General features: G+C 39.4%; 1 protein-coding gene across 1 annotated transcript in view; it reads right to left on the bottom strand.

Annotated features, from left to right (window-relative positions):
• Positions 1-961: 961 nt before the first annotated feature.
• Positions 962-13,187, bottom strand: part of lamc1 (laminin, gamma 1) — a 92,892-nt gene continuing 80,666 nt past the window's right edge. Inside the window, exons 21-28 of the mRNA XM_008275692.1 lie at positions 10,411-10,548; positions 9,452-9,596; positions 9,215-9,364; positions 8,597-8,711; positions 6,705-6,904; positions 6,459-6,617; positions 5,270-5,369; positions 962-4,476 (exon numbers count right to left, since the gene is read on the bottom strand). Of these exons, the coding sequence (XP_008273914.1) occupies positions 4,220-4,476; positions 5,270-5,369; positions 6,459-6,617; positions 6,705-6,904; positions 8,597-8,711; positions 9,215-9,364; positions 9,452-9,596; positions 10,411-10,548 (1,264 nt within the window). The 3' untranslated portion in view covers positions 962-4,219. The remainder of the gene's footprint in view (positions 4,477-5,269; positions 5,370-6,458; positions 6,618-6,704; positions 6,905-8,596; positions 8,712-9,214; positions 9,365-9,451; positions 9,597-10,410; positions 10,549-13,187) is intronic.

The following is a 13,187-nucleotide window of genomic DNA, read 5'->3' as shown; positions in this document are numbered from 1 at the left end:
AAACTTAAAACACATGAGCACTATCTGGCGATATGTCGGACTGACAGACCGAAAAACAGGCTAAACCAAAACCTGGTACAACTGAGCACGGAAAAGCAAACAATAAGCACAAACTAAACTATAAACACTATTTACACTATATACAAAACCTACGATTAAACTGTCACCTGATGGAGCAGCGTAGGGAAAAGGGAAGGGGGTCCAGGCTGACAGGAGTAGGAGACGAGGAACTGTAGGCAGCTGAGCAAGCAGCAGACTGAGGTGGAATTGGCTCCGCTCTTCGGCATACAGCTGAGGACAGCAGACAGGCAGGTGAAGGTCGGACTGAAGGCACGACTGACGAGGTATAGATTCAGACAGGGCTGGAACTGATGGGTTCAGCAGACAAACTGGAGAACGGTCCAGCAACGCTGGTGGATTCTGCTGCAGCTTATAAAGGACAGGTGTTGGCATTCAGGCTCCCGCCGTCATCGCAGTGATTGCCAACACCTGCTGCCACCAACCATTGCCGCCCCAGGGCACGCCCTCCTGCAGGAATCAGGCTGAGTGGAGGAGAGAGAGTGACTGCCAGCACGCAGGTCTAAGAGGCGGGTGTGACAGTTCTCAGTAATTTTTTAAATTACTTCTCTGATCAACCTTTATTTAAACTCTGAATACACTTTCTCGAAGCCAGTAACACTAAAAATATTAAAATGCCAAACCTGCACAATAATGAAAACATTGAGAATAATTTGAGTATTTCTACACTTCAAAAAAGTTTGCATAATAATAAACTGAATGAAACAGATTTTCCAAGAAAAAAATGTAATTTTTCGGATGAATGAATGAATGAATGAATTTCCACAGACACCGATGTAAAAATTATGCTAACTTTAATAAAGATGCTACCCTGACAGTCTCTTTATTCTCCATAATTCAGGGTTTGTTTGATAACAAAACAAACCACGACACACTAACAGTGTTTCCTGTAGTAATTTTTTATTATTCAAATGTTATGTTTGGATTTACAGGCACGTGGAAACAAACAGGGTGATTCAGGTCCTCACAGAGATAGAAACACGACACAATCACAACAGAACAGAACAGATGCAGGCTGTGCAGCTCACACGTCAACAGGTTACAACACAAATAACTGGTACATTATAACTTAAAATACTGTTTATACATCACGTCTGTGAACGCTGCACAGTCTGCAGAGTGGCCGTCTGGATGGAGGGAGAAATAAAACAACGTGAACATCGACTCTCTCCGATAAACCAAGTTTATCTGCCAGAGAGTTTTTAAAACATAACGTTTTCTGTTTAGGACCTGATTTCTGTAAAACCCTGCTTCAGTACCGACAGGAGGAGGTCCGACAAAGACAATGAAACTCGGACACCCTTGTAGGGACTTTATATTAAGGCACAAAAACACTAAATAAAACTACTGAATGACCACATGATGACTTGTGAGGCTTTAAATTGTCCTGATCGGTAAAAGGGTCAAAACAAACAAACAAAAAAAATATATCTGTTAGGTTGATTTAACTTGTGAAAACTCAGAGAATCAAGAAAACACAAATGAAATATTGGCATCGCTATAAGGCAGCAACACGGAGCCTTGTATACAAGCAAGCATATTATAATAACATACCACAGACGTTATCATAGATATTTATATATATTTAACCTGGAGGTTTCAGTTGATTGATTGTGATCAAACTTAACACGGCTGTTTGCATGTTGGAGTTTTTAGTTCTTAGAAATCAGCCAGTCCTGAATCATTTACGCATATATTTACACAAAATAACAAATTCCTCACTCTATGTCATAATAAAAAACATTCACACAAAAATATAACATTTGAAATAATTATTAGCACCAGTGTATCAGATAAAATTCTCGCTACGCAAAATGTACAAAGTTGCATAGTGTTGGATTGAGCCTGGAAGGAAGTGTTAATGTGTGAAAAGCAGCAACTTCTGGAGACAATAATTAAGTTTGTAGTGTTAACAAAAAAAAAAAAAAAAAAGGTGAAATGGTGTCTGATCAAGGTGAGAAATGTCAGAGCTGATTTAAAGATGCCCCCAAGTCCTGAAAGGTTTTACTTTTAACCTGTGCAGCAATAGCATGTGACTGTGGGAACAAGATTTAACTTGTGTGCAGCAGATTTGATTTGTTCCCAGAAACGAAAGATTTCTGGCACAAAATCCAAACTCAAGATCGACATCTATGGGAACAAGATGACAACTGGTATATCTCAAGATCAAAAGTTTAAGGGAACAAAATCATATCGGACACATACAATAAAATCTTGTATCCTATATTTTACAGATATTATCTTTACAGGAAACTAGATCCAGATCTCCTGGGAATCAGATCAGAATTTGTTTGCTGAAGATTTGTTCCCTTAAATTTCAGATTTCAGTGACATCTCTGTCCAGCATAATACACTTGCAGAAGATGTGGCTCTTGTGGAAACAAGTCAAAACCTTGTGTGCATGAGAAGATAATTTTGCATCCTAATAATCTAAAGAAAACACTTTCCACAGACAAGTAACCTGATCCAGATCTCCTGGAACAGACTGGAACTTGTATACAGAAGATTTAATCTTCTTCCCTTTAATTTTGGATCACTGGGAATTTATTGCAGACATCTTTTGGATGCAGCATAATATGCTTGCAGAAGATGTGGATCTTGTGGAAAAGACAAAACCTTGTGTGCACAAGTTGTTAACTTGTTCCCACAAAATCCAAACCCAAGATCCAGATCTGTGGGTAACAAGACATTACTTGTATGTAGAAGACTTGATCTTGTTTCCTAAAACTTTATATTTCTGGGAACTTACTGCCAGAAACAAGATTAAACCTTGTGTGCACATGTTACTATCTGGTTCCCACAAGACCCAAACCAAAGATCCAGAACTCCTGGGAACAATATAGAACTTTTGTGCAAAAGACTTGATCTTGTTCCTTTAAACATTGAATGTGTGGGAACTTACTGCAAAGATATCTTCTCTACACAACATGATAACAAGTTCGCAGAAGATGTAGATCTTGTGGAGACAAGACAAAACCTTTCGTGCACAAATTGCTATCTGGTTCCCACAAGATCCAGACCTTGCGCACAGAAGATCCAGATCTCCTCAAAACAAGAAATGAATTTGCCCTAAAGCTTTCATTTGTGTCTTGAGAATAATAAAGATTATATTTTGGGAACAAGACAGTTTCTTGATAGAATTTGTTCCCACAAGATCCAGGACTTGTTCATGCAAAATCCAAACCCAGGATCACATCTGACACAAGACAATAAACTGTTCTAACAAAGATGGATGGTTTCATCTCTGTGCTTATACAAAATGTTTTGCACCAACAAACATGATGTTGTGGCTCTGATATCTTAATAACATCAAGATTTTATTTTGCGTTTCCACGAGATCCATAGCTAAAGATCTGTATCTCTGGGAACAGGATGACCATTTATGTGAGATATAGAAACTAACTTCTTGATATTAAAGATTTAATTTAGCTGCACAGAAAACTATCTTGTTGCCCCAACATCCAGATTTAAGAGCTTTAACTCAAACTCAACGTGTTTATCTCAGGTTATTTTCGGACTCGGAGGCTTCGTGTGCAGCAGAAGAGTTTGTGTGGCTTTACTCAACAACGCCACCTGCTGGAGGTGAAAATACTGTCGTAGGAAGGAGGAGATTCTGCTGCTGTTTGAGTCGACACGTAGCTCTGGGTAAAAAAAAAGAAGAAAATCAAAAAAGAGAGGATTCCTTCACTGTGTTCTGAAATCATGGCTGATGTGAATGGAAAAGACACCACCGCTGGAGGCGTTGAAACAGTTTGGAGCTGAAACTGTAGCTGGCGTGTCGCTGGGCTGGCTGGAAGCTTCCTGTGTGTTTCTGCATCAGAGCAGACGGCTGCAGTCACGTCGGGTTTGTTTTGTTTTCTCCAAGGTTCTTCACCTCGCTGCACGACTTCTTGGCGCCGCTGAGTTCATTCTTCCGAAACCACTGCGTCTCAAAAAAAAAACAACCTAAAGACACAACAAAAACAGCTGCTTCTCTTCGCTGAACACTGTGAAATGTTGGCTTCTCTCTCGCAAAAGAAAAACAAAGACAAGATTCTGAAAAAGTTTAAAAAACTGTTTTGGTAAAAATCAGCGTGTTCGCCGGAGTGTTAGATGTGAGACGGGGAGTGTGGGGGCGGGGCTTAGGAGGAGATTGGCGGGGCTAAGGCCTCTCCAGAGACGGCGTGTTAAAGCAGCCTTCGGGTAGCGTGTTCTTGATGTCATTTAGGTTGGCGATGTCTGCACGGATCTCGCGGATCTGCTGGTCGTAGTCCTTGATCATATCCTCCTGGGTTTTCGCCACGTCGTTCAGCTCAGCCAGCTTCTTGTCCAGATCGCTGTCGGTCATCTTGCCCTTGGCCCTCTTCAGCGACTCGTCGATCTGGTTCAGTTTGCTCAGGTCCACTTTGTCAATGTTTCCTGCAGATGAGACAAAGGCTTCAGTTTAAGAAGAAGAACTGTGAAGCTGCAACTGACAAATGTAATATCAGAACATCTGACAGTTATTTTCTTTAATAAATTACATTTTCAAGAATCAAATTTACCAGAAAATACTGAAAAATTACCCGAATTGCTCGTTAACAGAATAAAAAAAAAAAAAGAAGAAGAAAAGTTTGGATTTAATAGCATAGAAAATGTTGGTACCATAAAATTTTGGGCATCTTTGCTTAATGTTTTTGTCATTCATCCTTAAAAATTCCTCCTGTGCATTAAGTATTTTAAAAACTTGGAGTTTATTAAACATCTTGTAAAACATCTTTCTACAGCTGATGAGCAAAGTAGAGAGAAAATGTTTGTAGATGCTGAAAACATGGAACTACTTAAATATCTACAGTATCTAGTATCATAAGTGTTTGTTTGCATGTGTGTTGATGACACTTGAAAAAAAAGGTCCTACCTGTTGATTCCAGATTTTTTTGTTTTTTTGCAAAATAAATAACCCCCCCTCCCCAAAATCTGTTTTTCTTTATTTTTTAATGATTTCTATCATTCTAACCGTGTCATACTGTCATACTCTGTTTCTACAGAACTTCACTACTTCAGTGAAAAATGAGATCACAGTGAGGAAAAATGCAACATTAGCAAAAACAAGAACGAAAAAAAAAAAAAAAAACACCCAGAAACTGCTGCTTGGAGTTCTGAGGGCTAAACTGAAACTGATGTTCCAGTTTTCACCTAAAACAACTAAACATGTATTTTTTTCTGTTCTTACCGAGCTGATCCATCAGAGCTGTGATGATCTTCAGAACCGTCTTCACGGTGCTCTTGGCTTTGCGGGCGTTATCCTCGGCCTCCTTTGCGTTATCCGATGCCTGCGCGACACGATGAATAATTTATTTAAATAATTTTAGTCGCACAAACAGTCAACACATCAAATAAGAGCTTTATGATCCTGAAAACTTTTCTAAAATTAAAACAGTGAAAAGACGACTCAGGTGATTTTGCAGATTTTGTTGCAGATTTTTGAGTCTTTGTAAAAGTTGTACAATCCTGAACTGGGTGTTGCTGTAAGTCGACATGTTTCTTAATTTTACTCCTAGGATTCACATCACACATAACAGTTAATATTATTAATAATAGTAATTACTGTTTTATCATTAAAACAATAATGTACTAATACAAATAGTGATGATATGAATACAACAATAAAACAATGACAGTGGATAATAGTTAATAACATTAATACTAATAGTAAACAATAGTTAATAACATTAATACTACTGGAAAATAATAGTTAATAACTTCTTGAATGGTGTGAAGGCAGTTCAGTGATAATAATAGTACATAATTACAAGATTAATAGTGAAGAACAGGTGATAGTAGTAGTAGTAATAATAGTAATAGTAGTAATAGTAGTAATAATAACAGCAATGTAAAAAAACAGTAACGGTAATAATATTTCTAAAAAAAGTGTTAAATATCTGTTATTTACTGCTGTTGTTATTGTTATTTTGTTAATAATAATAATAATAATAATAATAATATTTACTATCAATAACATTTCATTATTAACTGTCTGTGCCATTCCCAGTGCAACGCAACAATAATAGAAGTAAATAAAAACAGTTAATAATAACATTAACATTAATGAATGAAATGAAATGAAAATGAAATGAAATGAATGAAAATGAAAATGAAAAATACTTTATTCATCCCAGAAGGGAAATTCAATAATATAATAAATAAAATAAATTAAATAAATTAAATAAATAAATAAAAAATCAAATAATAACAGTTATTATTATTATGATTATTATTAATCACAATAATGACAACAACAACATTAATCCTAAGGGTAAATTAAATGAAAATGTGAATATTAACTGTTCGTACCATTGCCAGTAGATAATGATAATAACAAGAAACAGTAAATAATAGTAGTAAATATTAACAATTCATACCATTCCCGCCATCATCATATCCTGGTCGGCTTCGTTCTTCTTCTTCTGCAGTTCCTGCTCGGCGGCGCTCAGCTGCTCCATCATATCGTTGACTTCGTTGTCAAGCTTGTTGGTGTCTTTATAGGCCGACTCTGCATCTTCTTTGGTCTTAGCGGATCCCTGTGAGGAGATGATGACGTTTACAGTCAGATGAGTTAAATAAATAAACTGCTGCTCCTGATTATTACGGATGTTATGATTATTTACCTTCTGCACATTGCTGGCGATCCGCTCCGCCTCCTCCGCCTTGTTCTTGGCCTCTCGGGCGTCGGCGGCAGCGTTTCCGAGTGCCGCCTCCGCCTGTCTCGTCTTCTCGTTGGCGGCCATGATGGTGCCGTTGATGATGGGAATCTTCTTCATGGCTTCCTCCGCTGCCGTCTTGTTGTCGTTCACTCTCTTGTCAAAGTCTGTGGATGAATTTAGAGACAAAACGGTAAAAATACAGAACAGTCGCAACTACAGCTTTTAAAGACGATAAAAAGGGAAATTTGAAAGCTTTGATCAGCAATGCACATCTGATCTGAAATATAATATGAATAAGATTCTAATCAACTTTCTTTTTAAGAAATATTTTAAGAATTTGCTCCAGATTTATGGTTAAGACCTTTTTCCAAATTATTGGATTTTAATTATTTATAAAAATGGTAAATGGTAAATGGACTGCACTTATATAGCACTTTTCTACCTAAGGGGCACTCAAAGTGCTTTACAATGTTTTTCATTCACCCATTCACACACAGATTCATACACCAATGGCGACAGAACTGCCATGCAAGGCTCCCATTGGGAGCAACTTCGGGTTCAGTGTCTTGCCCAGGACACTTTGACTGTGGAGGGGCCAGGGATTGAACCACCAACCTTACGATCAGAGGACAACCGCTCTACCACGTGAGCAACAGCCACCCTAAAACTAAAATTCATGAAATATACATGGTATATTTAAGCATAAAAATATATATAAAAACTAAATTCGGAAGGTAATTTAAGGTGTGAAAACATCACTGATGTTTCCTAAAAACATTGTAAAAATCTAATTATATTTAATTTATAAATAAAGAAACAACTATAAGATGTTAATATTTTCTTTCTATATTTTTTTAGTTTGATTCCATCAATTTTTCCAGTAAATGTCCCCAAATCAAAAAAAATGGTCAATTTAAGGTAAAAATTAGGGGTATATGTATGTTTATCTTGTTAGGTTCATATATTTTATATTCATATTTTGATAATCTCTTATTCTTATCTTAATCTTTTATTATTATCTTAAGGCATAATCAACATAACTTAGAAACAATTGCTGCATGAGAAAACGTAGGTAGAAACCGGATTTGGTGGTTTGTGTATATCTTTCTCTGTCACAAGCAGGTATTTGCAGGAGGGAGAAACTGAGGGTGCCCAACAGTTGGGTGCAAAGTAGCAAGTTTCTGCATCTACGAGATGGGAGAAGAAGGCCCAAGGACACGGAGGAGCCAATCAGCTAGCTGCAACACATTCTGTGCACAATCTCATGTAATAGTATAAAGCACACTGGATCAGGGAGAGGCAGTCAGTCAGACTTCGTGCCCTGACATTAACTTTGTTGGTGCTAGGGTGAGAAGTTTGATCCAGAGCTCTGTATGCTTGTTCAACTATCTGATAAATAAATACATTGAGTGAGACCTAAATATCTTCTCCTATTGCTTCATTAAATGAATGCGCAGGAGCTACCTCACACATAGTTTAATTTCTGGTAGACTGAGATTGAGCTCCAACAATCTATAAATTTCAATGATTATTTTAGCCTTAAAAAACTGTTAAAACATAAAGAAAACATATTAAAGACACTTTAGTTTAAGTGGGGCATTTCTGATATACAGTAAACTCATTAATGAATATGTTTACAGTTTTACAGAGTTCAATCCATTTAATGTTTTGCCTCTATATTAGATCCCCTCATGTTTCACTGAAATAATAACAAACTGTTATTTATGTAATATCTGCAGGCTAACTAACGGAGCCTTTAGGTCAGAATATTAACTCTATTCCCTCAGTGTCACTTATAAACAGATGTTAGATTTCTGCAGACAGGAACTTGAAGTCAATGAGGCAGGTGACGGTACCTCTCAGGTCGTCCAGGATGCTCTCGGCCTCCCTGAATGTTGACTGGCCTTTTTTCGCAGCCTCCTCGGCCAGAGCTTTGGCAGCGTCAGCTCGAGCCAACAGCTGGTCTGCAGTCTGTCGCAGACGTACAAGAAAAACCAGATGTAAGAGACGTAAAACACAGTTACATATCGGCCTATGTAGTAACTGCTCCATCTCTGAATACGTCTTTAATGAGGTTAGACAGTAATTTAGTTCTCAAAATGTTCTTTCCAGGTTGTAATTTCTGTTTAATTTGTGACGAAAAAGAGACAAAATGACCGCAAAGAGACACACAAAATGACCATAGATACAAACAAAATGACCACAAATAGAAACAAATATCACAAAGAGACAAAACGACCACAAAAAGACACGAAATGACCACAAAGAGGGACAAAACAACAACAAAGAGACAAACTGATACAAATCAGAGATAGTGAGCAGAAGAGTAACCCACAAGCTGTTGTTAGCTTAACTTAGCATAAAGACTGGAAATGGGTGGAAACTGCTAACCTGCCTCAGTCCAGAGGTGAAAAATCTTCCAGCAGCTCTCGGAGAAAAACTACAAACTTGTGTCTGTGTTGTAGGTAAAGTACCTGCTGCTCAGTTTTTCCTTTCTCCAGCAGGTTGCGGACTTCCTGCTCTTTGGCCTTCAGGTCGTCTCTCAGGTCATTGTACTCCTTCTCCGTCTTATCAATCAGCTTGTCCAGATCCGAAGCCTCCTTCTTGATCTTACTGGCTTCATCCTGAAAAAAACAGAAGCAAAGACAGGAGTTGAAATTAGAATTGAAGTTCTGCAGATGTTACTGGTCCACATCTGGATCAGCAGTCACCTCGAGAGCCTTGGTGTCAAACGTTGGGAGGCTGGTCAGGTTGGCGAACAGCTTCAGAGCTTTGTCTCCGGCGTCTTGGGCCTCGGCTTGAACCTTGTTGGCCTGTTTCTCCAGATTCTTGGCCAGTTCTTTCGCCTCGTTGTATCTGAACAGGGAGTAACAAAAAATGTGGATGGAACATCAAAAAATCTGCAAATTCTGCTTCTGACTGAGACACTTGAAAGAAAGTTGCTTTCTATGAGGACACGTTGGAAGTACTCCAGTAAAACTTGCACAAAGAGACAAAACATTTCCAAAAAGATGTAAAGTGGCAGACACAAAATGACTATGAAGAGACACATAACAACCCCAAGACACTAAAAACAGCCATTCAAAACAACTACAAAGAGACAACACATGACCACAAACTGACACAAAACGACCAAAAAGACGCACAAAACGAGTACAAAGAGAAGCAACACAACCACAAGACATATAAATTAACCACAAACGGAGACAAAATGACCACAAAGAGATGCAAAGCAACCTCAAGGACACAATAATGATCACAAATAGACACACAAAACTACCAATCATGACTACAAAGAGACACAAAATGACCACAAACAGACATGAAATGACCACGAAGAAGCATAAAATGACTACAAAGAGAAACAGAATACTACAAAGAAACATTAAAAGACCACAGACACAAAATGACTATGAAGATACACTAAACACCAAAAAGAGACATAAAACAACCACAAAGACACACTAAGCTATGACAACATGACCCATCGATGCAAAAGAGTCACAACTAGACAGAAAATGACAATTTAGAGACAAAAGAACCACAAACAGAGACAAAATGAATATAAAGAGATGCTAAGTAACCACAAATAGACAAAAAAACCAACAACCACAAAGACATAAAAAATAAAAACAAATAGACACAAAACGACCTAAAACGACAGACGCACTTCTTGTTGAGGTCTTCGATCTCCTGGCTCGTCTTGCTTTCTCCGTCCAGAGTTTTCAGCAGCAGGTTGTGCGCTTTGGTTGATGTGTCGTTGGCGTCTTTGGCGATTTTCTCAATTTGGTCGGCGTCCATCTTGTGCCTGCGAAGGAACAAAATATAGCAAATTCTTTGCAGTTTGTTTCAGTGTGACAGAAGTTGCTCATTAACTCAAATTAAGGTCTGTGTCAAACAAATGCAAAATGATCATTAGCTTACATACAAGTTTTCTACATGTAGAGAAATCTGTACAACATCTACATTGTCTACGCATGAAAGTATCTGTGTTATAGCAGTATGTTTCAAAATATAGATGGATTCTGTGCAATATCATTTAATTTTTTTTTTTTTTCACTTTTCATTTTCAACTACCTCCTGTTTCATTTATTGCTATTGTCATGTTGTGAACTAATGTCCATCCATCCATCCATTTTCTTCCGCTTTTCCGAGTTTGGGTTGAGGGGGCAGCAGATGAAGCAGGTCATTCCAGATATCCTTCTTCTGGCAACGCTTTCCAGTTCTTCATGGGGGATCTGAGGCATTTCCAGGCCTTCGGTCACTACTCAGAACTTATGACCATAGATGATGGTTGGATTGTAGATGGACTGGTAAACCTGTTGATCATGATGGTCTGGTACAACGCCTGCTGCACCAAGCTGCCTTTTTATCTCACACTCCACTTTCATGTGACTCGCCAGTCAAGACAGTCCGCGTCCCTGGCTGTACACAACCTTGGCCAAGCCCTGCCTCCCTTTCCTGAGGCTGAACAGTTAGCCAGAACTTCCTCGAGGCCAACCGAAAATCCTTCTCCATAGCTTCTACGAACTCCTCCCACACCTGAGATTTAGCTTATGCAACTGCCGCAGCTGCAGACCTTTTGGCCGACCTGCACCTGTCTGTTGCTTCAGGAGACCTCTGAGCCAACCAGGCCCGAAAAGTCTCCTGATGGCCACCTTCATCACTGTTGTCCACCAGCAGGTTTTTAGCTTGCTGCCGCGACAAGTACCAGTGACCTTCTGGCTGCCGCACCTAATAGCTGCTTCTGTAATAGAAGCTTTAAACATGGTCCACTCCGATTCCTTGTCTCCAATCTCACCTGGGATGAAGGAGAAACTCTTCTGGAGGTGAAAGTTGAAAGCCTCCATCAGATGTTTCCAGTTCACCCTCACTACCCATTTGGGTTTACCAGTCCTGTCCGCCAGCATCCCGGGCACAGGATCCAAGTCAATTTCATGGACCTTTGGCCTAAAGTGCTCTGGTACCATGTACATTTATCAGCCACCTGCTTGAACACGGTGCTCAAAATCAAACAATAGAGCACCAGTCAAGTTCAGATCAGGCAGACCGTCCCTCCCAATCACCCCTCCCCTTCAGGTTCCTCCATCATTGACTATGTGAGCATTGACTCCAAGAAGGCCAAGTACTCTGAGCTGCTGTTCAGTCCATAAGCACAGACAACAGTCAGACTTCTACCCTCTAAAATATGTCGTCCTAGAGAGGCGACCTTCTGGTTCTCTGGGGAGAACTCCAGCATAGTGGCACTCAGCTTGGGGTTTGCGATAGAGATGAGCCGATCCGATACTGGGTATCGGCATCGGGCCGATACTGGACGAAATTACGGTATCGGATGATTTATTTCACAGTGGTCACTGGCCGATCCGATACCGCCACACACACACAATCCTGTCTTCCGACACATCCACGTGTTCGTCTGCTCATTGGCTCCAAGTGTACAGCGTCAGAGAGTGTCTGCAACCCGACTGGTCGAATCTACAAGGGTGGAACTTGTCCGTACCGGGTTGACTGTCTGAGACACTCCATTGTCTCTTCAGGCTGTCACTCACCTATTGGCCAAACTAGGTGTCAATCAAAAGCTGAGCCGTCAAGCTGACTGTAGTGCTTTCAGCGCGATCTAAAATAGATTCAGGCTGATTTTGCCAGAAGAAATGAATAAAACAGCCGGAGCTGATCTCAAGCTGAGAAGACATTACTTCAGAATTCGTGCCTTTGAGGATCTAATACGTTTTACGGACCAAATTATTTTACTGGATTATGCTCGCTGGTTCTGTCCGGACAGAATGAGACCAAGCTGGTGAGGAATGAGCGATGTTTGAGCTGCAGAGAGCCTTCAAAAGTAAGAAAAGTCGGATTTTAACATTTTGCTTTTCTGTACAAAAAGCTCTTCGTGTCAACGCTGTGGTTGCTGCCGGTCAAAAATGTTTATATCATCGGAAAGAGGAGACTCTGAGCTTTCATTTGATGTGTATATTGTCGGGAAACGTGATTGTGGAGCATGCGCACATCTGGCTGTAATGTTTTTGGAAAGTGGTCCCGCCGGCGGGACGTGGTAGCTGTAAGGGGTTAAAAATACTCTTCTTAAATATATACACTACCGGTCAAAAGTTTTAGAACACCCTAATTTTTCCAGTTATTTATTGCAATTCAAGTTGTACAAGTCCAATGAATAGCTTGAAATGGTACAAAGGTTAGTACTGAACAGCCAGAGGTTTAAAAAAAAAGGTTTGGTTACACAAAACCAAAAAATAATGTACATTTCAGAATTATACAAAAAGGCCTTTTCCAGGAAACACGAAGTGGGTTAACAATTTAAAGCTGTTCTGCAGCAGTGAAGGTTGAAACAGCCTTAAAAGCTGGTGCTACTAATTCCTACATGTGGTCCAACTTTTCTTGATTACATACAACCCCCTCTGTCTCCATAAAAGCAGTGTTGGAACACACTGT

The sequence above is a fragment of the Stegastes partitus genome, unplaced genomic scaffold (assembly GCF_000690725.1).
Source record: "Stegastes partitus isolate 25-593 unplaced genomic scaffold, Stegastes_partitus-1.0.2 Scaffold57, whole genome shotgun sequence".
Taxonomy (NCBI): Eukaryota; Metazoa; Chordata; class Actinopteri; family Pomacentridae; genus Stegastes; species Stegastes partitus.
The sequence above is the reverse complement of the archived record's forward strand: the minus strand, read 5'-3'. Positions and strand labels throughout refer to the sequence as shown.